Genomic DNA, 26,503 nt, shown 5'->3' with positions numbered 1-26,503 from the left:
AGTCTTTTTTCTATAAATGCCAGGGACTTATAAAGAGATGACATTCAATCAACGCTTATATGCTGCATAAATGTGAATGAATAAACGAATACCAGAGTTAAACTTTATTTAAAAATCAAATGTTAACGAAGCCTTTGATTTCTTAAGCTAAAGTCTTATCTTATTGTGACAACTAAAAAAGTGAACTCAGTTCTAGAAAAAGGCTGAATTTATTTCAAAACAAGACATTTAAATTTCAGACTTGATTACTTATCTCCTTTGTTTATAGTAAATTATAAAATATATCTTACTCGTTTAAATTACATAAAATATCTCATTATAAAATAGGGGGAGTGTACTCTAGATGCCTTACTAAAATCTATGCAAATTTGAGTTTAGGAGACAAACGCCATAAAAATTCAAGGGCCTTAAGCTTCTGGGGGTTCCATAATTTGGGGCATACCACGGTATCTCCTCCAAAGTGAAATACACGTTGCTGCACCCGTACTATCAACCACAAAAAAAAAAAAAAAAAAAAAGAGGCACACTGCTGGGTTATTTTCTTTGGATTCTGGAGGTAACATACCACATGTGAGCGTGCTACTTTGAACCATCTGCAGAGTCACTCATAAAGCTGCCACCAAGTTCAGGATGCAGTATCAACCACTGTGCCACTTGGCTTATAATCCAGCACACCCAATGACACCTGAAGCATCCATGGCAAACAGGAGTGCTCTATGGAGCCTCCCGCAAACACTAATAGGAGAATGACAATGCAATCCTCTAGAATTTGAGACATCTATGCTCTCTTTTGGAAATAATTATTCTATAATACTTTTGAGAAACAACTTCTGCTTTGCTACTGGGCTTCAGTATAGAGGCTGAGTGCCTAACCATGGGACACCAGGTGATTATGCCGTCTGAACTTCCCATCATGAGCTGGGTGCCTGGCCGTGAGGGCTGGCTGTGTGCGGCAGCAGTCCAGTATCAAGTGAGCACAGTATGAGAAACCGAGCTTGTGCAGGCACAGAGCAGGCTGCACCGGCAGGTGGCTCAGACTCCTTCAACACCAATTCCTAGTGCACTACTTCCTCTCCCTCAATCCGTGCCTGTGGGAGTTCCTCATGACCAGCTGACTGAAGAAGAAAAACTGTGAGCGTGTTTTACAGATGGGTCTATACGACATACTGGGACCACCCAAAAGTGAACAGCCCTATTTCTGAAGTGACACAGAAGGAAGCTGGTGAAGGAAAATCTTCCTAGGGAATTCTCTGGTTGTCCATTTTGTCTGGATTGAAAGATGGCCAGAATTACTAATCTAAACAGATTCGTGGGCAATTACTAATGGTATGGCTAAAAGGTCAGGGACTTAGAAAACTGGTAACGAAGTCTGGAAGGAGGTATGAGGATGGCTTCCTTCAAACCAACACAGACTTTGAAAATGTTTGTGTCCCGTGTAAACACTCAAAGGGTATGCACTGTAGAGAAGGCTGCTAATAATCAGGTGGACAAAAAAAATGACATGCTCTATGGATGTCAATCATTCTTTCCCCAGACACACCAGTGCTTATCCAACGGGACTGTGGACAGAGCGGCCGCAGCAGCAGCCATGGATAATGTGAAGGGCTCAACTGCTAATGCTACAGCTGGGAGTCCGATCTGCCAACAGCAGAAACTAACGCTGAGTACCGGACATGGTACCATTCCTCGAGGGGACCAGACACCTGGAGGCAGGTTATTTACACTGGACCTCTTCTATCATGAAGGAGGCAGATATTTATCCTAATTAGAATAGACACGTTCCGGAAATGGATTTGCCTGTAATGCTTCTGCCAGTACCATCATCCATGAGCTTACAAAATGTTTTATCTCCTGTCTTGGCACCCTAGACAGCATTGTTTTCAATCAAAAACTCATTCTGCAACAGAAGTGCAGCAATGATTTTTGTCTCACCCAAAGGTCAAAATATATGGGTCTTATATTCAAGGCATGAAAATAGGAGTGGCTCTTCTCACTGCTATACCTAATAACTAATTCAAAGAATTTTTGCTCTCCTCCCAACTCCTCTGAACTCTGCTGGTTTGTAGTCTTATTGTCCAAAAGACTTGCTTCTACCAGGAAACAAAACAATGGTTCCAATGAATTAGAGACTTCCACTGAAACGACGGGCAGGAAAAGGTTGTTCCACTGGCCCAAGTGACTGATCCCAATCATCCAGGGGAAACTGGGTCACTGCACACAATGTGGGCTAGAGGGACTGTGTTTGGAGCCCAAAGGATTTTCTTGGGCTCCTTACAGTACTTCCATGTCCACTACTAAAGGTTAATAGAAAACTACAGCAACCACAAAAAGGCAGGACAATTGAGGACCCTTCAAAATGAAGATTTTGTTCCTACCACCATCAGCAAAAGAACCCAGAGCAACTGAAATTTCAGTTGAAGAAATACTGAACAGAAGAAAGCCAGAGATATCAACTACAGCCTTGTGACCAATTCTAGAACAGGGACCATAGCAGCTTTTCATATTTTCTCTTTGTTTATTGCATATATCTGTATTTGTGTATGTTAACCATTTTCTTCTTCTTTCCATACTCATTTTATATGTAAGTTGTGGAAGATGAACTTTATAAAGTAGTCTTTAGTTAACAGAATATTCAGAGGCACTATGATGGACTATATAATTAATATAGCTAGCAATGATTGTTGGGGCTGTGCATTTCCTTATTTTGGGGAGAGGATAAGAACTTCCTCACTTACATGAAGGACAGGAATACCTTGTGAGGTGAAAACAGTTGTTCTGTTGTTGAATATAATTTCAAATGTGTTTAAGAAGCATTCATACTGAAGCTGAGTAGCCAAGGGAGTGAAGTGTGGCAGTTATTTATTGCCTCTCAAATCAAATGTATTGGCTCTCAGCTTCAAATCCACACTTCGTTGCCCTACTTTATAATAAACGATGTGGATTCTCTAAGTGTTCTCCTTTGCCACCTGGAAATGTTACAGGTTTGTCAGCAGAGGGTGCTAGAGGGACACTGCAGTAGCAAAGTCTGTGCTCTGTAGTTGAGTGGCTTCTTGTCCCTCTTCCCAGCCTGGGGGCCCATCTGTACCCTGGTAGGGAGTTCACCTGCTTGCCAGCCCTGGTCATCAGTTCCCTTCCTACCAGCCTTGACCAGATCACTCTGAAGCAGTTCTGGCCTAGAGCAACCCAGTGAACTCTGCTATCTACTGGACTGCAACTAACATATTCTTCAACAATGTCTGAATTTCAGCCATGAGGAACGGGATTCCCCCTTCAAGTTTGTTCCTTCCTTGGGAACTCTCCCTCAACTACAGGGTATTCTCCTCTATCCTTCCCAGTAGGTAATCCCTTGAAATGGTTAATTCTTTAAATTCAACTGTCCCTGTTCAAATTACTGTGTGGTTTCTGACTCCTGACTAATATAGAAGTAACAAATATCTTAAAGTCTAGAGAAACTGGCTATATATCTATAAACTGGAATACTACTATTACTCCTTCTCCTATACTGAGTAGATATCATAGTCTATAAGTATCATAATGATTATATCCCACTGCTACTATGCTGTAATAATAATTAACAGACACCAAAAATTACCTGATACTTAATACATGCTAACCATTATTCTAGGTAGTTTATTTGTATTAATTCATTAATCCTAACAATCACCCTACAATAACCTATTACAAATGTCTTTCATGCAAAAAATACAAATCCCCTACCCAGAATTATTCTTTAGAACAAAGATTAAATAAACTTCTATAATCATGTTTGCTGCAAAGTTCGTAATGGTTATATTAACGCATACCATGACTGTTTTTTTTTTTTTCTAACTCTCCTACATTCCTAGCAATTATTTAAAAAGTTAAACTTCACTGTCTTCGTCACAAACTAATAGTGAATTATTACAGCTGATTAAAGGCTACAAAACATCCTTACAACAAATTCTTCAACACTCGTAGCAGCAGCAGAAAGAAAATATTCAAAGGGAAAATACTAATAATACTAAACCATAACCGTAGGCAATTATCAACCCAGTTTATTCTGTCTCAGTGGCCAACTCAATGTAAATTCATTACTGTGAGTTTCACAAATACTTGTGAAAGAAACAAAAACCAATAGCCAAAAGGCTTAAAAAACCAGAACTATTAAATATCTTCCTCCTGCCCCTTCAGAGATGGGTAGTGCTTTATTGCCCAGGCTGGAGGGCAGTGGCTGACCATAGCTCACTGCAGCCTTGAACTCCTGGGCTCAAACAGTCCTCCTGCCTCAGCCTCCCAAGTAGCAGAACTACAGGTACGTGCCACCACATCCAGCTAATTTCATTTTTTTTTTTTTTTTTAAAGATGGAGTTTCTCTATGTTGCCCAAGCTAGTCTCAATCTCCTGGCCTCCAGCAATCCTCCCACCTCAGCCTCCCAAGGTCACTGAGATTATAGGCATGAGGCACCACACGTGTCTCCTAAATATTTCATTTGTAAAAACAGTCTATCTGCTTTATTCTACTAGTTAAGAAGTACAATTTCATTTAACCAAAAGCCGATTATGTAAACTTTCAGGACTCAGTCCGTAATTTTAAAAATGGCTTCTAAACTCAGATGTCCCATACCCTGATATTTAAATTTCACAGTTATGCAACGAAGTTAATTTAACTATAATTGGAAGTCTTCCTTTAAAAGCCTAGAAGTCTCTTTTCAACATTATGGGAGGAAAGACATTAAAAAATTACATTTTTATGTCACCAGAGCATAATTTGAGGCCCCAAAATCTTAAGATTTGCTAACAGAGCAAATCCTCTAAGAACACCACCTTTGATCTTCTTTCCAATCACCCTTCTATCTAATAATCATGATAATGATAATTAACAATTACTTTTAGTAGCCAGGGACTAAGAGCTTTACATGAATTAACTCATTTATTTCTCAGAACTAGCTTATTATCCCCATTTTACAAGTAAGGAAAAAATGAAGCACTAAGAGATTACATAATTTGCTCAAGAAGTGGTAGAACAGAGATATGACTCATACAGTCTGGCTCTAGAGTGTGAACTTCAGTTGAAAGCTCTGAATAGTAGCTAACTAAAACCTCGTGATGATACTTAAGTAGCTACTGTTATTATCCTCATTTTATAGACAAGAGAACTAAAATTTGTCCAAAGTCACATAACCAGTCAATGATGAAATCAGGATTCTAACCTAGTCTGCCCTACTCAAAAAACCAATTTCTTAACTATGATGATATACTGCGTTTCTGTAAGCAATAACTCCAAAATCCATCAGATAAATCAGATCAAATCTCACACAAATTAAGGTTCAAACAGGAAGAAGATACTATGTCATGATGTAAACTTAAAAATTACACCCTCAGAAATATGAAATATTTAGTTGATCCTACCAAGTATTTCCAATGGGACCAATAAGCAAAGACATTTAAAAAAAAATGTATTGCCTAAGAGAAAATACACATCTACATAAAACAGTTTAATATAACAGACAAAATAAATAGCTGTAATGTTAACTTTGCTTGCCATGTGCATTAAGCAGCAAATGTAAACATACCTGCAAGGAGGCAAGACCATAGAGTCTTTCACAAGCACAGATCCAGAGAGCAGGATGTACCAACATCTGGCAATAGTTTCTGCACTGTTCAAATAAATAAGTAAATAAATTAGTAAATGAACACATATGTTCACATATATGTGGATTCAATGTGAAATATATAATGTAAAATACATTCTGGTAATACTGCAAATCATTAAAAATATCACTTAGAAATTTGGGAAATTTTGCCTGGTGCCTAAGGTGGAAAAAAGTATAATCACTATCTTAAGATACAGATTTCATAAGTATGTATTTATTAGCTCTATCTTATTAATTATATTGTTAATTTCACAGTCTTCATTTCTGTGTTTTAGATCATCGCACGTAATGAAGATTAATTTAAACATTGTACTTCATCTACATGTTAAAAAATTCTCTGACAACTTTGTTTATGTATATTAAAGACCATCTTATTTTGAATTTCTAAGTTTATCAATATTTTATCTTCACTTTCAACTATGTTTTTTTTTTTTTTGAGACAGAGTCTCGCTTTGTTGCCCGGGCTAGAGTGAGTGCCGTGGCGTCAGCCTAGCTCACAGCAACCTCAAACTCCTGGGCTCAAGCAATCCTTCTGCCTCAGCCTCCCGAGTAGCTGGGACTACAGGCATGCGCCACCATGCCCGGCTAATTTTTTCTATATATATATATTTTTAGTTGTCCAGATCATTTTTTTCTATTTCTTAGTAAAGATGGGGGTCTCACTCTTGCTTAGGCTGGTCTCGAACTCCTGACCTTGAGCGATCCACCCGCCTCGGCCTCCCAGAGTGCTAGGATTACAGGTGTGAGCCACCGTACCCGGCCCATTTTCAACTATAATTTGGATGACCTGTTTATTTAAGTCTTATTATGACAGATATATATACATATATATATATATATCTAATCTAATCTAATCTGTTTTTCTCTCGTTCTCTCAGATATCTATTCATCATACCTAAGGCTTGAATTAATTCTAATGTGTAAAAGATTCTAATATATATACCAAATCTTTCCTCTGAGCTGCAGAACTATGTATCTGTCTGGCTGTCTACCTGACGTGTCAATTTGTATACTTAAAATAAAACTCAAACTGAACAGTTCAAAATCTACCTCATTACCATTTCCTTCTAGCTTGGATCTCTTCTGGTATCCTCTCTTTTCAATGAATAGCAGTATCATTCTCCATCTAGAAACCTAGGTCCACCCTATTCCACACGGCATCCAGAGTAAGCTTTCTAGGTCAACTCTACTGCTTACCATGAGAAGAAAAAACTATTGTCAACTTTCCAGTAGATACTTTAAAGTTCTTTATATCCCTTTTCATCTTCACCAAGGGAAGATACAAATGGCTGCAAATTGCCTACCTAAAGTTCTTTGTTTAGAACTCCTACTTCCTTACTCTTTTTTAATATATCTTTTTTTTTATATATACACAGGGTCTCGCTATGTTACCCAGACTGGAGTGCAGTGGCGATACACAGGTGCAATCATAGTGCAATACAGCCTTGAACTGTTGGGCTCAAGCAATTCTCCTGACTTAGTCTCTCAAGTAGCTGGGACTACAGGTGTACACCACTGTGCCAGGCTGAAACATGACTGTCTAAAAAATCAATGAAGAATAAAATCAGCAAAGGATAAATTTGCACAAAATAAAGGGAAAAGAAAGTTATGACTGGATGCCACTACGAGCCTACAATTTTTTAATTTTAGCTATTTATTTTTTAACAGACAAGCTCTTGCTCTGTTGTCCAGGCTGGAGTGCAGTGGCACAACCAAGCTCACTGCAGTTTCAAACTGCTGGGCTCAAGTGATCCTCCTGCTTCAGCCCTCCGAATAACTGGGACTACAGGCACATGCCACCACATTTGGCTAATTTTTTTTATTTTTGTAGAGATAGGATCTCGCTGTGTCACCCAGGCTGGTCTTGAACTCCTGGCCTCAAGTGATCCTCCCACCTCAGAATTCCAAAGTGCTGGGATTATATGCATGAGCCACGGTGCCCGGCCATCAAAGAGATGAAAAAATAACAAAACAGAAACCTTGGAGCTGAAAAATTCAATGAATAAAATAAAAAAAATGCAACTGACAGCTTTAACAACAGACTAGATCAAGCAAAAGAAAGAATTTGTGAATTCAAAGGCAGGTCTTCTGAAATAACCCAGTCAGAGGGGGGGCAAAAAGAATGAAGAAAGCCCACAAAACTTATGGGACACCATTGAGCAAATAAATTTTTATATTATAAAGGTGCCAGAGGGAGAAAAAATACAGAAAGGCACAGAAAACCTATTTAAAAAAATAATACCTAAATACTTCCCAAGTAGTGGGAGAGATATTTAGTCAAAAACTGTAAAAAGAGACAAAGAAGGTCATTATATAAAAGGATCAGTTTAACAGAAAAACAATTGTAAACATACATGCACCTGACACCAAAGCACCCAAATATATAAAGCAAATATTTTTAGATCTAAAGGGAGAGATGAACTGTAATACAATAGCAGGTGATTTGAACACCCCACTTTCAGCAACGGACAGATCATCTACACAGAAAAAAAAAAGATATCAGCCTTAAACTGAACCGCAGACCAAATGGACCTAACAGACGTTTACAAGATATTCCATTCAACTACTGCAGAATATACATTCTTCTCAACTGCAAATGGAACATTCTCCAGGATAGATCATATGCTAGGTCACAAAACAAGTCTTAAGAAATTTAACAAAATAGAGAGCACGCACCTATAAACCCAGCTACTTAGGAGTCTGAGACAGGAGGACTGCTTGAGCCTGGTAGTTCAAAGCCAGCCTGGGGAACATAGAGAGAACCTTGCTCAAGAAACAAAAAAAAACCCCAACAAAACGAAGAGTTGGTTTTTTGAAAAGATAAACCTTTAGTTAGGGTAACTAAGAAAACATAAAAGGGACACTCAAAATGACAGAAGAAAAAGGAAACATTACAATTGATAATCATATTAAGAATCAAAAGATCATCAGAGACTATTATGAACAAATATACCAACAAATCTGGTAATGGAAGAAATAGATAAATTCCTGGACACATACAACCTACAAAAATTACATCATGAAGAAATAAAAAAATCTAAGCAGACCCATAATAAGTGAGGAAATTAAATCAGTAATAAAAAGTCTTCCACCAAAGTAAAGTCCAGGACCTAATGGCTTCATTGATGAATTCTACCCAACATTTAAAGAAGAACTAGTATCAGTCCTCCTCAGACTATTCCAGAAAAGCGAAGAGAAGGGAATACTTCCAAACTCATTTTATAATACAAGGCCAGCATTATTCTGATTCCAAAACCAGAGAAGGACACAACAAAAAAGAACACTACAGGCCAATACACCTGATGAACACAGATGCAACAATTCTTTACAAGATACAAGCAAACTGAATTCAATAGCACACTAAAGGTTCATTCCCTATGATCACGTGGGATTCCTCGCAGGAATGCAAGAGTGGTTCAACATACTCATATCAACAAAGGTGACACACCATATTCACAGAAAGACAAAAACCATATGATCACTTCAAAAGACACAGAAAAAGCATCTGACAAAACTCAACATCCCTTCATGATAAAAAAAAAAAAAAAAACTCTCAAGAAATTCGGTATAGAAGGTATGTACCTCAACACAATGAAAGCCATATATGACAAACCCACAGCTAACATCTTAGTGAATGGAGAAAAGCTGAAGGCCTTTCCTCTAAGATCACAAACAAGATGAGGATGCCCATTTTCATACTTCTATTCAACATAATATTGCAAGACCTAGTCAGAGCAATTAGAGAAAGAAATAAAATGCATCCAAATTGGAAAGGAGGAATTCAAATTGTCCCTGTTTGCAGATGACATTATCTTAAATATAGAAAACCCTAAAGACTCCACGAAAAAACTGTTAGACTGTTACCAAACTCAGTAATGTTACAGGACACAGAATCAACATACAGAAATTGGTGACATGTCTATATGCTAATAATGAACTATATGAAAAAGAAATCAGGACAATTCCATTTACAATAGCTACCAAAAAAAAAGATATGTAGGAATAAATTTAACCAAGCAGGTAAAAGATCTCTAAACTAACTACTATAACATCTGATGAAAGAAACTGAAGATGACACTAGTAAATGAAAAACATATCCTATGTTCATGGATTGGAAGAACACTGTTAAAATTACATACTGACCCAAAGTGATCTATAGATTTAATGCAATCCCTATCAAAATACCAATGACTTTTCACAAAAACAGAAAAAACAATCCTAAAATTCATATGGAAACACAAAAGACCCAAAATAGCCAAAGCAATTCTGAGCAAAAAGAACAAAACTGGAGGTATCACACTGGTGGACTTCAAAATAAAATACAAAGCTACAGTAACCAAAACAGCACAGTACTGACATTAAAAAAAAAAAAAAAAAAGACACACAGACCAATGCAACATGATTAAATTCACGCATCCACAGCCAAGTGATTTTTAACAAAGGTTTCAAGAACACATACTGGGAAAATGACGGGTCCTTCAATTAATGGGGCTAAGAAAGTGAATATCCATGTGCAGAAGAATGAAACTACACCCCTACCTCTCACTGTATGGAAAAATCAACTAAAATAGATTAAAGACTTAAACGCAAAACCCAAAACTATGACACCCCTAGAAGAAAACATAGGCAAAACACTTTATGACACTGGGTGGGGCGAGGATTTTTTTAAGGGTGACCTCAAAAGCACAAGCAACAACAAAAATAGACAAATGAGATTACATCAAACTAAAAAGCTTTTGCACAGCAAAGGAAACATTAAGAGAGTGAAGAGACAACCTACAGAAATGGAGAAAATATCTGCAAACTATACATCTGGCATGGGGTTAATATTCAGAATATATAAAGAATTTAAACAACTCAACAGCAAAATAAATAGGTAACTTGATTATAAAATAGGCAAAGCACCTTAACAGACATTTCTTAAAAGAAAACACATATATGGTATATGAAAATAGTCAACATCGCCAACCATCAAGGAAATGCAAACCAAAATCACAATGAGGTATCTCCTCACTCCAGTGAGAAAGGCTATAATCAAAAAGACAAAAGAAAAAAAGTGTTGGTGAGGATTTGAGAGAAGGGAAAACTTTCACACTGTTAGTGGGATTGTAAATTAGTACAGCCATAATGGAAAATATGTAAGTTCCTAATAAAATTAAAAATACAACTACCCACCACATGATCCAACAATCCCACTATTTGGTATATTTCCAAAGGAAATGAAATCAGTATATCAAAAAAATATCTGTACTCCCATGTTTACTGTAGCACTATTTACAATAGCTAAAATATAGAATCTACGTAAGTGTCCAACAAATAAATGGATAAATAAAACAGGGTATATATACCTCATACTATTCAGCCATTAAAAAAAAAAAGAAATCTTGTCATTTGTGACAACATTGATGAGCCTGGAAGATATCATGTTAAGTGAAAAAAGACAGACACAGAGAAATACCACATATCACTCATACGTAGAATTTAAAAAGTTGACATAGCAGTAGAGAGTTAAATAATGGTTACCAGAGACTGAGGAAATGGGGGAGAGGTTAGCCAAGGGGTACAAAGTTACAATAAGAGGGATAAGTTCTGGTATTACATTGCACAGTAGGGTTACATGGTTAACAATATAGTGTTGCATATTACCAAATAGCCAGAAGAGAGGTTTTAGAATTTTTTCACCACAAAGAAATGATAAATGCATGAGGTGACAGATATACTATCCCGATTTGCTCATTATAGAACATATACACATATCGAAACATCAAACTGTACACCATAAATATGTACAATTACAGTGTGTCAATTAAAAAATAAAAAATGATCAAGACTGTTGAAAATGAGATCATATAACCTAAAATCAACAGAAAACCACTTATTATATTTAATATGTTCAAGAACAAAGAGAACAAGACAAGGGACTTGACCTAAGAACTGAGATCTATGAAAAAGAAATAAAAATCTAGAACTGAAAAACACAATTAAAAATTAAGATTTCAAATGGTGGGTTTAATATAAGACTAAAAACAGCAGAAGACAAGAATGTACAAATTAGAAAATAAGTCAGTAGAAAACAGAAGATTGAAGAACAGAGAAAAAGGAATGAAAAAATGTAAAACAGTATAAAAGGAACATGGGTCAAAATGAAAGAAAGTAGGAAAGAAGAAAGAGAATGTAGGAAAGAAGCAATAATGAAAAACTACTGGCTAGGAATTTTCCAAAACTGATAAAAGATATCAAATCACAGAACCAAGAAGGTCTACAAACTTCACAGAGAATAAATCCAAAAACAAAACAAAACCCAAACCTAGTAACGTTAGACACAACTGCCGAAAAGCAAAAACAAAGAAAAATCTCAGAAGTGGCAAAAGGAAAAAAACACATAACCTACAAAGAAGTAATAACAACACTGGTTACTGACTCTTCAACGTAAACAGAAGCCAGACACAATAAATCAACAGGCTAGAATTCCATTAGCGGGAAAAATATCCTAAACATTACTGTGAAGAATTAAAGTAGGGCCAAATAAATGGAAGAATATACATGTCTGCTGATTGAAAGACTCGATACTATGAGAGTGCCAACCGTCTCTGGACTGAATTATGGATTTAATGCTATCCTAATCCAAAGCCCACAGCCCTCCCACAGGTTTTCTGCTGGGAAGATGTGTGTGGAAATTAATGAGCTGATTCTAGAAATTATTATATATAGAAAGGCAAAGCAACATTAATAGCCAAGACAATTTTGAGGAACAAAACTGCACACAAAACATTTGCTACCAGATATCAACATACACAGCCAGAGTAATTAAGACAGGGCAGTACTGGCACGAAGATAGACAAATAGATTGATGAGCAAAATAAAGAGACCAGAAAGATATATACATACATACACACATACAACAACATATACATGTAATACATTTGGTCACTTAATTTAAAACAAAGTAGACACTTCAGTGCAGAGAGGGAAAAAGATAATCAATAAATGGTTCTGGGTCAATTGGACATCTACAGGGATAGAAAAATCAATCTTGCCAATGATAAAATCCAAGCTTTCAATCAAAAATATAAATTTTAGAACATTTGTATCCATTACTGTGAGCCTGACATTTCTCTACATTTTTGAAAGAGATTGGTGGTGATATTAGCAAATGCCATTTTTGATAATGTATTAAAAAAAGGTGTCAAAATTGGAAAAACTATATAACTCAGTACCATCGATACTTTCCAAATGACCAATTTACGCTACAAAATCACATATGGATTACTGATCCATTCAAAGTGCAAGAGAGACCCATGGTTTTTTAATGCAACAGAGTAGAAAAAGTTCACCAATAAAAGTCTCAGATTCCATGTTGCAACTAACCTGTAAGAAACTTGTCAAGTTTTGGTATTGTGTGTTTTAAAGAAGAATATCCAAATTATCTGGCAAGGCTACTAAAATAAGTTCTCGTTTTTCCAACTTCTTTGTATGAAGATTTCCATCATTCAAAAAAAAAATATATTATAACAGATTGAATGCAGAAGGTATGAGAATCTAGCTGGGTGCAGTAGCTCATGCCTGTAATCCTAGTCTACGAGGCCAAAGAGGGAGGATCCCTTGAGCTCAGGACTTGGAGACCAGCCTGAACAAGAGCGAGATTCGTCTCTATTAAAAACAGAAAAAAGTGGCCAGGTGTGGTGGTGCACGCCTGTAGTCCCAGCTACTTTGGAGGTTGAGGCAGAAGGATTGCCTGAGCCCAAGAGTTTCAGGTTGCTGTGAGCCAGGCTGACACCACGTGACTATAGCCTAGGTGACAGAGCGAGACTTTGTCTCAAAAAAAAAAAAAAAAAAGAAAGAAAGAAAGAAAAAAAGAAGGTATGAGAATCCAACTAATGTCAGCAGATATTAGATTTCTAAAACTATAATGAGATCTTTTGTTTGGAAAACAATTTTTTCTCACAAATATACGTTAATTGTGTTAACATATAATAGGTTTCTCATTAATTTAAAAATGACTAATAAATATTTTTAAAATTAAGAAAAATGAATCTTGAATTCTACATATCATAAACAAAAATCAATTCCAAGATGAACGAACTGTAGATCTAAATTTGAGAAGCAAAACATTTAGAGGAAAAACAAAGAAGAAAACCTTCATAATCATGGGGAAGGGAAATATTTGGGGTTTTTTTGTTTTGTATTTTTTTTTTAGGCTGGTCAAGTGAAGCAGTGGGAGTGGAGAAGGAACAAAGGAATCTGTAATTGGTTGTGATAAGATTTATTTTTTAGACAGGGCACAAAAAGCACTAATCACAAGGGGAAAAACTGAAAGAGGAATTTCTGTTCCTCAAAAGATGCCATTAACAGAATAAGGAAAGTGGCACAATGGGAGATAATATTTGCAATGAATATATCCAACAAAGAACTTCAGTGCAGAATTCATAAGGAATTTTTGGACAACCTAATTAAAAATTGGTCAAAAACTTGAATCAGGATTTCATAAAAGAGGCTATCCAAATAGCCTATAAAAACATGAAAGTCATTTACCACCATTAGTAAACAGAGAAATGTCAAATAAAATCACAATGTGATAACGGCAAAAATTCAAAACAAGCAAATACAAAACCTGACAGTATCAAGGCCTGTCAAAGATGTAGAGCAACTGGAACTTACTATGCACAGGTAATGGTTATTAAAGTGGATATAATTATTTAAGAAAACTGTCTGAATCTCCCAAATCTGAACATGCAAATTTCCAGTACAGTAATGCATCCCTTAACAAAAGGATACATTTGGAGAAAGGGACTGTTAGGTGATTTTGTCATGAGAACATCACAGTGTTCTTACACAAACCTAGATGGTATAGTGTCCTTCATATTCAGGCTATATGGTATAGCCTATTGCTCGTAGGCTACAAACCTGTACAGTGTGTTACTGTACTAAATATTGTAGGCAACTCTAACACAATGATAAGTACCTGTGTATCTAAACGTGCACCACCACAGAAAAGGTACAACAAAAACATGGTATTATAATCTTAGGAGACTACCATCGTAAATGCAGTCATCGTTGACCAAAACATTGTTATGTGGCACATGACTGTAATTCTATTCCTAGGAATATGTGCAACAGGGATGAGTACTAAGGACACAAAAAGACAAAACTCAAAATGTTGATAGAAACTTTATTACTTACAATAGTAAATAACTAGAAATAACTTAAGTATCTATTAACAGTGGACTGGATAAATGAATAGTTATTTTCACACAATGGCATACTGTTTAACAGTGAAAAAGAACAAATGCAAAAATATAGAAGAATTTTGGACATTTGCTAAGTACAAAAAGCTTGACCAAAAGATTCTTCCTATAACAAGTCCAAAAAAGAGACAAAACTATTCTATAGTGATAGAAGTAAGAACTGTGATTACCTTTCCAAAAGAGAGTTGACTAGAACCTTCTGGAAAGGTGGTATTTTCATCCAAGTAGTAGTTACACAGGTGTATATATTTATTAAAATTTGTTGCACTGTACACTTTTGTGCATTCTATGTTATACTTCATGGTTTATGAACATATTTCAATTTGCTCTACAGAAATTGTTCCAGAATCAAATGAATGTCAATGCTAAAAGTTAAAATTTAAAGAAAAAGTCATTAAGTAAATTATGGAAACACTTACCAAAACAGAATCTGATTGGCACTGTATCTCTCATAGCGTGCTCTTGCAGACACTAACCTAACATTTAAAAAAAGTAAAAATTTTGAATTATTTTATCTTACATTTTGTTTCAAAAGTTGTTATAAGTACCATAACAGAAAATTACCAGATATACCACTAAATTTTCACTAAACTACAAGAGTTTAGATATACATAAAATGCCATAATATTTTCAAAAACTGCAATTATCTACTATTAAGTGGCATCAACTATAATACTCTTATGTACATTATAAAATCTATCAATCACACTAAATAATGTTCTTTTTTATTATGAAAGAATATACATTTGTATGGTTTGGTATTGAATCCTTGGTGTGAAGAACAGTTACTGGCAGAGGCATGCACATACAAAAAATTTTGTTGAATATATAAATCGGTTTACATTTAAAAAATACTTTTAAGTATTACTAAATGCTCTAATTTTCAGTTTTCTTCTTTCTTCCTGATATACTTATTTGACATATACTAACAGCTGAATTATGTTATATAGAAAACAGAATATATCAAATCCCAAATAATTGTATTTTAGCAATCTGGTCCATAACCAGAAACTTGACGAACACCCAGGAATGTGACTGAATAAGCTGGCCGTGGAAGGAAAATATGTTTAATCAAATGTTATACAAAAGTTACAAAAGTTAGTGTTTTACAGTACTCTAAAGGGTCTTTACAAATATAATCACAATGATGTACAATAAGCAGGACAGCCTATTTTACAGAGAAGAAAACAAGGTTCAGTGTCCACAGTAACTTATGCCAAATCAAGAGTCCTACTTCTTCCACTTCAATACAACACTGTAATACAACATACCATGTCCAGCTTAAGCATTTGGCATAATAAATATCAGTACAAACTACAAAAAGAAAACAGGAGTTTTGTTTTCACTAGCTAGCATATACTGAGCACTGTGCTTTGCTCTAGGTAATTACTCTCATTTAATCCTCAAAGACATTGTAATACAGATACTATTAATATTATTATCCCTATTTTATTGAAGATAAAACTGTAGCTGAAATGTTAAGACTTGCTTAAGGTCCCATGGCTAAGAAAAACTGGGATAGGAAATGCAAACACCCAGGCCTACCCTACAAAAGTCCCTGACTGACTTGGCCCCTGCAACTATTCATTTATTCATTTTTGAGACAGTCTTGCTCTGCCACCCTGGGTAGAGTGCAGTGTCATCATCACAGCTCACTATAACCTCAAACTCCTGGGCTCAAGCAATCTTCCTGCCTCAGCCTCCCAAGTAGCAGGGACTACAGGCGTGAACCACCAAACTCGACTAATTTCTTCTATTTTTAGTAGAGATGGGGTCTCACTCTTGCTCAGACTGGTCTTGAACTCCTAAGCTCGAGCCATCTGCCTGCCTCGGCTTCCCACAGTGCTAGGATTACAGGCGTGAGCCACTGCACCCGGCACCCTGGAACTATTAATACCTATCCAAACTCATTTTCCACAACTCTTTCTCTTGTCACTATGCTCCAGCCACCAAAACCCCCTTTCTTGGCATGGCTCCTTCCTGTCATTCAGGTCTCTACTCAAAACTTACTTCCTCTGAGAGATCTTTGCTGACCATCCAAACTCAAGCAGCAACCCAGTTAGTTTATTTCACATCACCATGCTTTAGTGTACTCATAGTAATTATCACTAGATATTATATACGTTTTTATTGTGTTTTTCCCTAACCCCAAAATCACCCACCAGAATATAAATTCCAGGAAACTAGAGATCAAATCTATATTGTATATTACAAGTGCTTAAAACAGTATGAGGAATATAAAAGTTGTTTAACAAATATTTGGTGAATAAACGAATAACTACATAGCACATGCTCTTAAATACAGCACTACACTTACCTAAGCTGATGTTCCCTGAGATTTGATAATATTTCCATTCCGTGAAGATAAGAATAAATAATATTTAAGTCCTGTGGAACAGAAGAAAAATTTTGATTATTTTTCAAATATACTTTTAAAAATATGATAGCCCACAATTTGACTTTAAGCAAAGAACCACTATGACAGAGATGTTAACTATGGAAGAGTCATCAAACCTCTGAATCACAAAAGATTTGAAAAGGTAGCACTCACTCAGCTCACACGGAACGCCTCTTTAACATGGCCAATGGCCTCTACTCAAACAATGCCAGAACCAAAAGCTCATTATTTCACATGAAAGTATATGAACTCATTTTGTTTCTAAACAGATGGAACTTTTTCTTCTTTAGTGACCTCCAAATATTAGGACACAGTTATCATGTCGTCCTTTAAGTCTTATTTTGTTGTTTTTTCCCTTCAGATTACAATCTCAATATTTGCAGGTTTGAGATCTTTAAGCATCCTGGCTAACACCCTCTAGAGATGACCCAGTTTATCAGTATTCTTAAAATATGACCTTCCAAAGAATCTCTTTCTAGAAAGACTTAAAATGATATAATCTACCACTAAACAAAAAAGACGTCCAGTGGTACAACCCTATCATTCTGAAAGAGGAAGGTAGCCTTTCTCTAGCCCTCACTCAGATAACTAGGTATAAAAAACTCAGGATGATACAGTATAACCTCAACTAAGAGCAGGGGCAGAACAGAGTAAGAATATGAAAGCAGCCTGCATCCTTGATATTATTTAAAACTGCTGGGGCATGGTGATAGTAAAAGGGAGACAAGCTTAAATTCTCTATTAAAAATGTACCTCCTATTCCCTTATAAAAAATAATTCCTTTATCCCAGGGCAGACCACTCCCAAACACTGCCTTCCCACTCTGATGTGCAACCGGCCAAGAGAATTATCAGATGACAGTAGAAAAGAAAAAGAAAAGAAACTCAAGACAACTTGCTTTACGGTAGGTTAATAAGACAACACGGAACTACTAAGACAAGTAGCAATAATCCCTGATTCCAAAGATCACAACTCCAATTAACCATAACAGATTGAACAACCACACGTATTTCTGCTAAATCCTTGCTAAAATGACAATGAAAAAGATTTTTAAGTATACAGAAAGGATGACTAGATTAAAAGAAGAAACCACAACAAATTAGAAAGGTCTACCAAACTTTGAAAGAAAACAGATGAAGTAGTGATATGGTAAATTGTATTTCCAAAGCTGGCTACAAAGATGTCTCTTATCCCGTATGCTCTTTTGCAGTGGGACCTTGCCACTATCCCATCAGAAACTGGAATCTATGTGTTGTGCCCTCGCCATGAATCTAGGTTGGCCCTGTAATTCGTTCTGAACAACAGAAAGTGGAAGAAGTTAAGGCTTGTGTAACTTCTGAAATTCAAGTTCCCTGAGCTCACCAATGTTTTGAAGAAGCCCAAGCTAGCCTCGGAGAAAGACCACATGCAACAGCATCAAGGTAACAGACATGTAAGTAATGCCTTCTTAGACCAGCCCAGCTACAAAGTGAATGGATCTGAGAAAATGATCCCAGTCAAGGCTCTATGGGGCAAAAGAACCAACCATCCAGCTAAAACCTGCTGAATGGAGGTAATAAATAGAGTCCAAACAAATTCCTAACTCACAGTGGGCCCACTGAGCCTGTACTCAACTAATAATGGTCATTATCCACCCCAAGTTTACATAGTAATTAGAATTTATATACTTTTACAAAGCAACCGCTTGTCCAAAAAAAAAAAAAAAAAAAAAAAAAAAAAAGAATTTATATACTTGGCAGTTAAAATAACTTCCACAATGGTTCCATGACCTGTCTGGTAAGAGCTGTCACAGTGGAAGAGGCCAAGCGGAACCCTCTGAAACTGCCCTATTCCCCAAAACAAGACAGTATATAAAAGACAATATTGCTTCCAGAGGAGCAAAGAATAGAGAATACTAGTGCCGCCAGTAAAGACTTAAAGTATGCAGGGGTAATGGTCCCTATCATATTCTATTTAATTCGTGTGGGCCCTGTAGAAAGCAGATGAATCCTGAAAAAAGACTGTGTAGACTACCACAGACTTCTAAAAATTGCAGCTGCAGTCTGAAACATAATGCTGTTGCTGAAGCTGATTAATGAAGCCTCAAATACTGATTTGGTGAATGCATTCTTTTCCATTCCAATTAGAACAGAGGAGCAGAAACAGTTTCATTCATTCATGTGGGGCAACATTAACTTACAGTTTTGCCAGAAGGCTATGTTAACTCTCCCACTCCCTGTCATAACATAGCCTGAAGACATCTAGACCTCCTCACTGATTACATCACACTGACAGGACAGAATGAACAGAATGAGCAAGAGGTGGCTGGTACCCTGGAGTCCTTGGTTAACACAAATGCACACCAGAAAGTGGGAAAGAAACCCTTTGAAGAATCAAAGATCTGCCATTTCAGTGAAGTTTTTAGAGGTATGGTGGTTGGGGCATGTCAGGACATCTTCTCCAAAGGAAAAGACAAACTGTAAGGACTTTGGTTTTAGGTCAAGATAAAATAAGAGGGACTGGACTTACACTCCACCTAAAACAACTAAAAATAAAAACAAATACATGAAACATTTTTCAAGAGATAGGACATCGGAAACCTATGTAGTGTTGACAACTGAGAAGAGAGAAACAAATGAGGTAAAACATATGATTTACCCCACTTTAATGTCTGGTAGTAAGAAGGAGCTGGCAGTCTGGGGAGTAGAAAGTAGACAGAATTTGCAGAGCAGCAGCAGATGGAGAGAGGGCTACATAGAAAGAGTGTTCCAGAAACCTACAGAAGGTCCCTCTTGAGTCTTAAGGTGAGTGAGTTGTCATCACATGCCTGTGAATAAATATCTAAAGTCAGGTAAAGAACTACCTGGAAGGGTTGTAGAGTAGTAATCCTCAACCAGGACAGATTTTTGTCCCCCTGGGTGACATTTAGCAATGTCTGGGTACTTGAGGTTGTCATGACCTGGAAGGGGGGATGCTACTGGCAGCAAGTGGGTAGAAGTCAGAGATGCCACTAAACATCACGCAATGTACAGAACAGGGCCCCAGAACAAATGATTATTTGAGCCAACATGTCAATAGTGCTGAGGTTCAAACAACTGGGATTAGAGGAGAGTTCCAGTTCCCACCAGAGTGCAAAACCTCATAATTCACAATGCATTTAGTAGAGTACTCAGAAGGCTTTAGATTCAATATTGGGGCAAAATTTATCTTAGACTAAATATTACTGTGGTGCTGGATAACACAGCTCAAAAGGCCCGGATGGATGGAACTGTTTCCAAGTTACTTAACTAGTCCCAGAACAATGCCCAAGAATGTTCATAGGAATACAAAAATATCCAGCAAATAAAAAGGTGAAATTCACAATCTCTGGCTGTCTCAGTTTATTTGTATTGCTATACAGGAATCCCTGAGGCTGGGAAATTTATAAAGAAAAGCAATTTATTTAGCTCACGGTTCTGCATGCTGTACAAGAAGCATTGTGCCAGCATCTGTTTCTGGTGAAGGCTTCAGGCGGCTTCCACTCATGGCAAAAGGGGAAAGGGAGCCAGCGTGCAGAAATCTTATGGCAAGAGAGAAAGTAAGAGAGATAGAGGGGAGAGGTGCCAGGTTTTTTTTTTTTTTTTTAAACATCCAGCTCCCCCAGGAACTAACAGAGTGAGAACTCACCCACACTCTCTGCCACCAATTCCTCAGGTGAGGGCATTAACCTATTTCATTAGGGATCTGCCCCCATACTGTAAACACCTCCTTTGAGGCCCCACCTCCAACAATGGGGATCAAATTTCAACATGAGGTTTGAAGGGGTCAAATATTCAAACCACAGCATTGGTATACACTAAAAAATGACCAGGAATGCAAGGAGGCAGGAAAAATTACTTGAAGAGGAAAATTAATCAAAACTGACTTGATAATCACACAGATATTAACAGTAGAATTAGTATAAAAGGACATGGTAAAATGTATATAACTATACTGCATATATTCAAGAAGATATAGAAAAGACTAAGCAAACAATCAGAAATAAAAACAATAATGTCTGAGATGAAAAATACACTGGATGGGATTAATAGTATATTAGACATTTCAGAAGACTAATAAACTTGAAGATACAGCAATAGAAATTATAAAAAGAGAAAATAGAAAAAAATATGAACAGAGCACCAGTGTGCTATGGGCCAACTTCAAGAAGTCTAACATGAGTGTAACTGGAGTCACTGTGGGAATAGAAAGAACAGAAAAAATATTTGAAGAATGGTAGAAAATCTTCCATATTTGATAAAAACTATAAACTCACACACTCACACTCCTTCTGCCTCAGCCTCCCAAGTAGCCAGGACCACAGGCATGTGCCACCATGCCCGGCTAATTTTTTTCCTATATATTTGTAGTTGTCCAGCTAATTTCTTCCTATTTTTTTTTAGTAGATACGGGGTCTTGCTCTTGCTCAGGCTGGCCTTGAACTCCTGAGCTCAAACAATCCGCCCGCCTCGGCCTCCCAGAGTGCTAGGATTACAGGCGTGAGCCACTGCGCCCGGCCCGAGAACAGTTATTTGTTAACAAGCAGACTACCTGTCCCTCTCATCCCAGAAGGGCCAGTAGTTCATTTCACAGGGATGGATATCTACACTCTGGATTTGGGTTTGTCTTACCTACCTCACAGCTTCAGCCAGGACCATGATCCAGGGGCTAACGGAATGACTGAACCCCAGGAATGGAATCCCATGCAGCAAAGCGTCCTAACAGTGGCCCCAGTTCATAGCAAGGGAAGCACAGGAATAAGTCCATGACCACAGGACTACTAGTCGTATCAAACACCACACCATCCACAAACAGCTGTCCTCACAAAACACTGAAACACCCTTCTAAAGGCACAGTTGAACTTTTAGCTTAAAGGCAGTATGAAAGAATGGGTAACATCTTTTAATATACAGATATATCAAATCAGAGACCTCTATATGGTGTTGTTGATACAGGAGAATAGATGGACTCGGGCCAATGAGTAGAAGCAAGAGTCACTCATTTATAATTACTCCCAATGAGCCACTAAGGGATTTTGTTCCTGCAACTGTAGCCTCTGCAGGTTTGGAGGTCCTGGTTCCAAAGACATATACTCTTGCAAGGGAACGGTCCAAGAGTCTCGATGAACTACAAGTTACAGCTGCCACCAGGGCACTTTAAACTCCAGGGCCCAAGAACCAGCAGGTAAAAAGGGGAGTTGCTCATTGTGGTGGGGGGAGGTAAGGCTGCTTTTATAAAATGCTGAGGGAGGAATGTGTGGAATGCAGATGATTCACTAGGTTACTCCTTTATCTCTCTGTAACTATAAATGGACACGTGTAACAACATCCACCTGAGGAGGATATGATTACCAAGGGTTCAGACATTTCAAGTAAGAAGGCTTGAGTCATCCCATCAGATAAGCCACTGAGACTTGCAAAAGTGATCATCTGAGAGTTAGCAGAAAACAAAATGCATAGTGGAGGAGAGAAGATAAGTACCAGTTGCAACCTTGAGATCAATCTGAACGACAGGGGCTCTAGTTCTTCGCACTACCATCCCTTCTAAGTTTCTTCTCTGGAAAAGAGGCTTATAGGCAACCATGGAGGAGCTGTTCCCTGAACCTTGAATATGAGTAAAGAAGCACATCTGTGTGCTGCAAAGGGTAGATGCACGCGGACTTAAAAATGTGCCTTTCAGATTTCAGATGACGGGGTGTGTAGACTCCAAATGCCCATTACTGTGCCCTGTAATTTATCATCATGTATGTACAGGGGTCACGCTTCCCACAGGATATTCCTGACCAATGACTGAGCCTGGCAGAGACGCTAAGGCAAGCGTGTTCTGGGAGGCTCAGGACTACCCTGAAGGGTTCCAGGATTCCTCATCCACCTTGCTAAAATTTTACAGAACTGCACTGCAGTCTTCCAGTCCAGCCTTCACAAAGGCCACACCAGTGTTCTGGTCTGAATGTCCCCCCAACCCTCTCCATTTCTATCACAGGCATTTCCCCTTGTGTGTTTCTAACGCTGTCTTGACAACTGCTTCTCACAGGACCCAGATTAATACAAAGGTTTTGTAGTATTCAGTACAGAAATATTCTGTACCTTTTGCTGGATTTATTCCTAAAGATTTAAGGGTTTTTAATGCTTTGAAATAAAATCATTTTTTAAAACTTGAGGCTTTTTTGTTTGTTGCTGGTTTATATACATCAACTGATTCTGTATACTGAACTTCTGAATCCCAACCATTTGCTAATAAATTCACTTAATTCTCATAGTTTGTAGATTCTTTTGGATCATCTATATATACAGTGACATCACCTGTGAATAAGTACAGTATTATGTCTTCTTTCCCAAACTATATATATTTTTTCCTTTTTCTTGTCTTATTACATAAACTAAGACTTCCAAATCAATTTCCAGAGTCCGTGTGGCCATATACAGATGGAACCTAACTTGATGGTTTGACTTACGATTTATCAACTTCATGATGATGCAAAAGTAATGTGCACTAGAACCATACTTAGAGCACCTATCGACCATTTTTTTTCACTTTCAGTACAGGAGTCAATAAATTACATGAGATCTTCAATACATTATTATAAAATAGGTTTTGTGTTAGGCAAGATTGTCCAACTGTAGGCTAATCTCAGTGTTCTGAGCACAATTTAAGGTAGGCAAAGCTAAGCTATGATGTTTGATAGGACAGGGGTATTACATACGTTTTTGACTTAGGATATTTTCAATTTACTGTGATTTTACTGAGACATATCTGCACTGTAAGTTGAGGAGCACCTGTTCTACAAACAGTTCCCTGGGCCCCAGCCCTATGAGTTAGGAGTCATCATAACCCAGGCAAACACCTACAAAATGCCTATCCTATGGAAATATTTTTGAAAAGCCAAGACAATTTTGTTTTAGTAGCAAAAAAGTACTGAAAACTGGAATACACAAAGCTTACATTACGGCAAACACAATCGGAACTCCCATAACCTGATCTACCCAGGTGAGGCTAGGCTAGTGTTAAAGAGCACAGGATTTGTAAGATTCTCAACTAAATTATGTCATATGATTTCCTCTGTTCTCGAGTCAGAGAACAGAGGTCTCTTTGGTACATCATCAATGACACCATAAATACCTGACAAAGAGTCAGGAATTAATTTTTCAGTTTTAAAGTCTGAGGGAAAAATTCATTCACAAGTTTGAGGTACATACATGGTTCTTCAGTTATCTGCCTAAAGAGAGACTGACAAAGTCTATCACTTTAGATTCTAAAAGCCCTTCTTCAAATATTTGAAAGCTTGCTCAGTTCTTTGTCTGCAGTCTCCTTATTTCAGAGGGACAATTGGTCAAAATGAACATGTAGTTCTCCACAACATACACAAAACTGCAAACATATCCACAAATGAAATCCTCAATATGTATTTGGTAATGTTAAATCAAAAGATTCTATCATAAGGTATATATGGCTTTTATTATTCAACATATCAGTAATCTGATGGCAAAACTTTTTGCCATTTAGCTGGAGATATACACACATTTTTTTATTCTACTTTTTTTCTTTTTAGGAGGTAAAATTTATATGCAGTGAAATGAATCAATCTTAAATGTAGAGTTTGATGAGGTTTGAAGGTGTGTACACCTATATAACCACCACCTCAATCAAGATACAGAACATTATCACCTCAGAATGCCCCCTTGTGCCCCTCTCCCCCATAGGCAACCACTCCTCATATGTTTAGATGAACTGGAATTCAAATATTAGCATTATTCCTATCCAGGATTTACAGACTTTTTCTAAGAAGGACCACATAGTAAATATTTCAGGTTTTGTGGGCCTTATAGCTTTTGTTGCAACTACTTAATTGCATTTATAGTATGAAAACAGCCAAAGAAAATAGGTAAATAAATGAGTATGACTGTGTTCCAACAAAACTTTATTTACAAAAATAGCAGGTCATACTTTGCCAACTCGTGAAGTGTAACGGTTAAAAATATCCACCGATGAAGCCAAACCATGAATGAATCGCTCTTTGCAGGACAGCCCACCTTGTAAGTTCTGATGGAGTTTCTGTCTCCCACTATAGAAGCTGAAAACTCTAGATTTTTGTTTTTCCAACCTCCTATACGATTAAGGTATGGGCAAATTATTCAAGTGCTACCAATCAGACACAACCACCTCAGACTTTCAATGAGAAGCTAGTGATACCAAGAAGCAAGAACTGCACGGAATCCACTTGGGCAGCTAGTGATAGCAGCAGGGTCTGCCAAATGTACGCGGTGTACAGTATACGTAGTCGCCGTACAAGCTGTAGTAGCCACTATTCAGTTCCAGTAGCAGTAGCATCTTTATCAAACCTGTGACAGGAAAGCATGGACCATGACTGGCTAGCCCCAAGTCTATTTCTCCTGTACTCCATGCAATTCTGCAGATACCCAATATCCTTTTAGTAAATTGCTTTTCTTTAAATTGGCCAGAATTGGGTTCTGTTGCATGTAAGTAACAACAATGTGAGACCCTGTGCCAGCACCATCAGCATCACTCAGGAACTTGGTATAAATGCAAATTCTTAGGCCCCACCCCAGAGCTAGTGAATCGGAATCTCTGGGACTAGCGACCAGCACTCTGTGGTTTGGTAAGTCCTACAGGTGGTTCTGATGTACATACACTACAGTTTGAGAACCACTGGTTTATAGGTGGGATCTATGTCACTCTTGATTATTTATCTGATAACCTATTAATGGAGAAGGGAAACAAGCACTAAGATGTCTAGTAAATCCTAGTCCCTTCATGCACCTGGTGTGAGGGTCAAAGATGCTAAGTACTCACAGAAAAAAAGAACCTCTCAGAACAAAGGATGGTTGTAGTAGTAAGCTAATTTAATTATTTCCCTTATATTATGTGGGAGGTTATGGAATTTTTTTTTTTTTTTTTTTACACAGGACAGCAAGGAGTTGCTGACTATGTAATGCTGGGCTTGGAAAGGGGTTTCTTGGGACTTTTGTACCAATTATTTCTGAGACAAACTTGAGGTACTATACTATCTACTAGGCAGAAAGCCACAATAACAACAAAAGAAAAGAAAAAGAGTAAGAAAGAACCCCGACAAAGACAGACTGGAAGTATTACAGATACTTCTTGGCAGTAAAAATTTTAAATGCTAGATTCAAGGGGGTGCTGATCATTTATATAAGTGTACTTGAAAGCTGCTCTATGGAGCCTAAAAGAGGGAGGTCATGAGGAAGATG

The 26,503-nt window shown here is 37.3% G+C and overlaps 1 protein-coding gene across 1 annotated transcript in view; it reads right to left on the bottom strand.

Moving 5' to 3' along the window:
* RAPGEF6 (Rap guanine nucleotide exchange factor (GEF) 6) overlaps positions 1–26,503 on the bottom strand; it is a 213,525-nt gene that overhangs the window by 169,238 nt on the left and 17,784 nt on the right. Inside the window, exons 2-4 of the mRNA XM_012657631.1 lie at positions 17,196–17,266; positions 15,298–15,354; positions 5,553–5,636 (exon numbers count right to left, since the gene is read on the bottom strand). Of these exons, the coding sequence (XP_012513085.1) occupies positions 5,553–5,636; positions 15,298–15,354; positions 17,196–17,266 (212 nt within the window). The remainder of the gene's footprint in view (positions 1–5,552; positions 5,637–15,297; positions 15,355–17,195; positions 17,267–26,503) is intronic.

This window comes from Propithecus coquereli, unplaced genomic scaffold, assembly GCF_000956105.1.
Source record: "Propithecus coquereli isolate 6110/MARCELLA unplaced genomic scaffold, Pcoq_1.0 Scaffold553, whole genome shotgun sequence".
NCBI classification, from domain to species: Eukaryota; Metazoa; Chordata; class Mammalia; order Primates; family Indriidae; genus Propithecus; species Propithecus coquereli.
The sequence above is the reverse complement of the archived record's forward strand: the minus strand, read 5'-3'. Positions and strand labels throughout refer to the sequence as shown.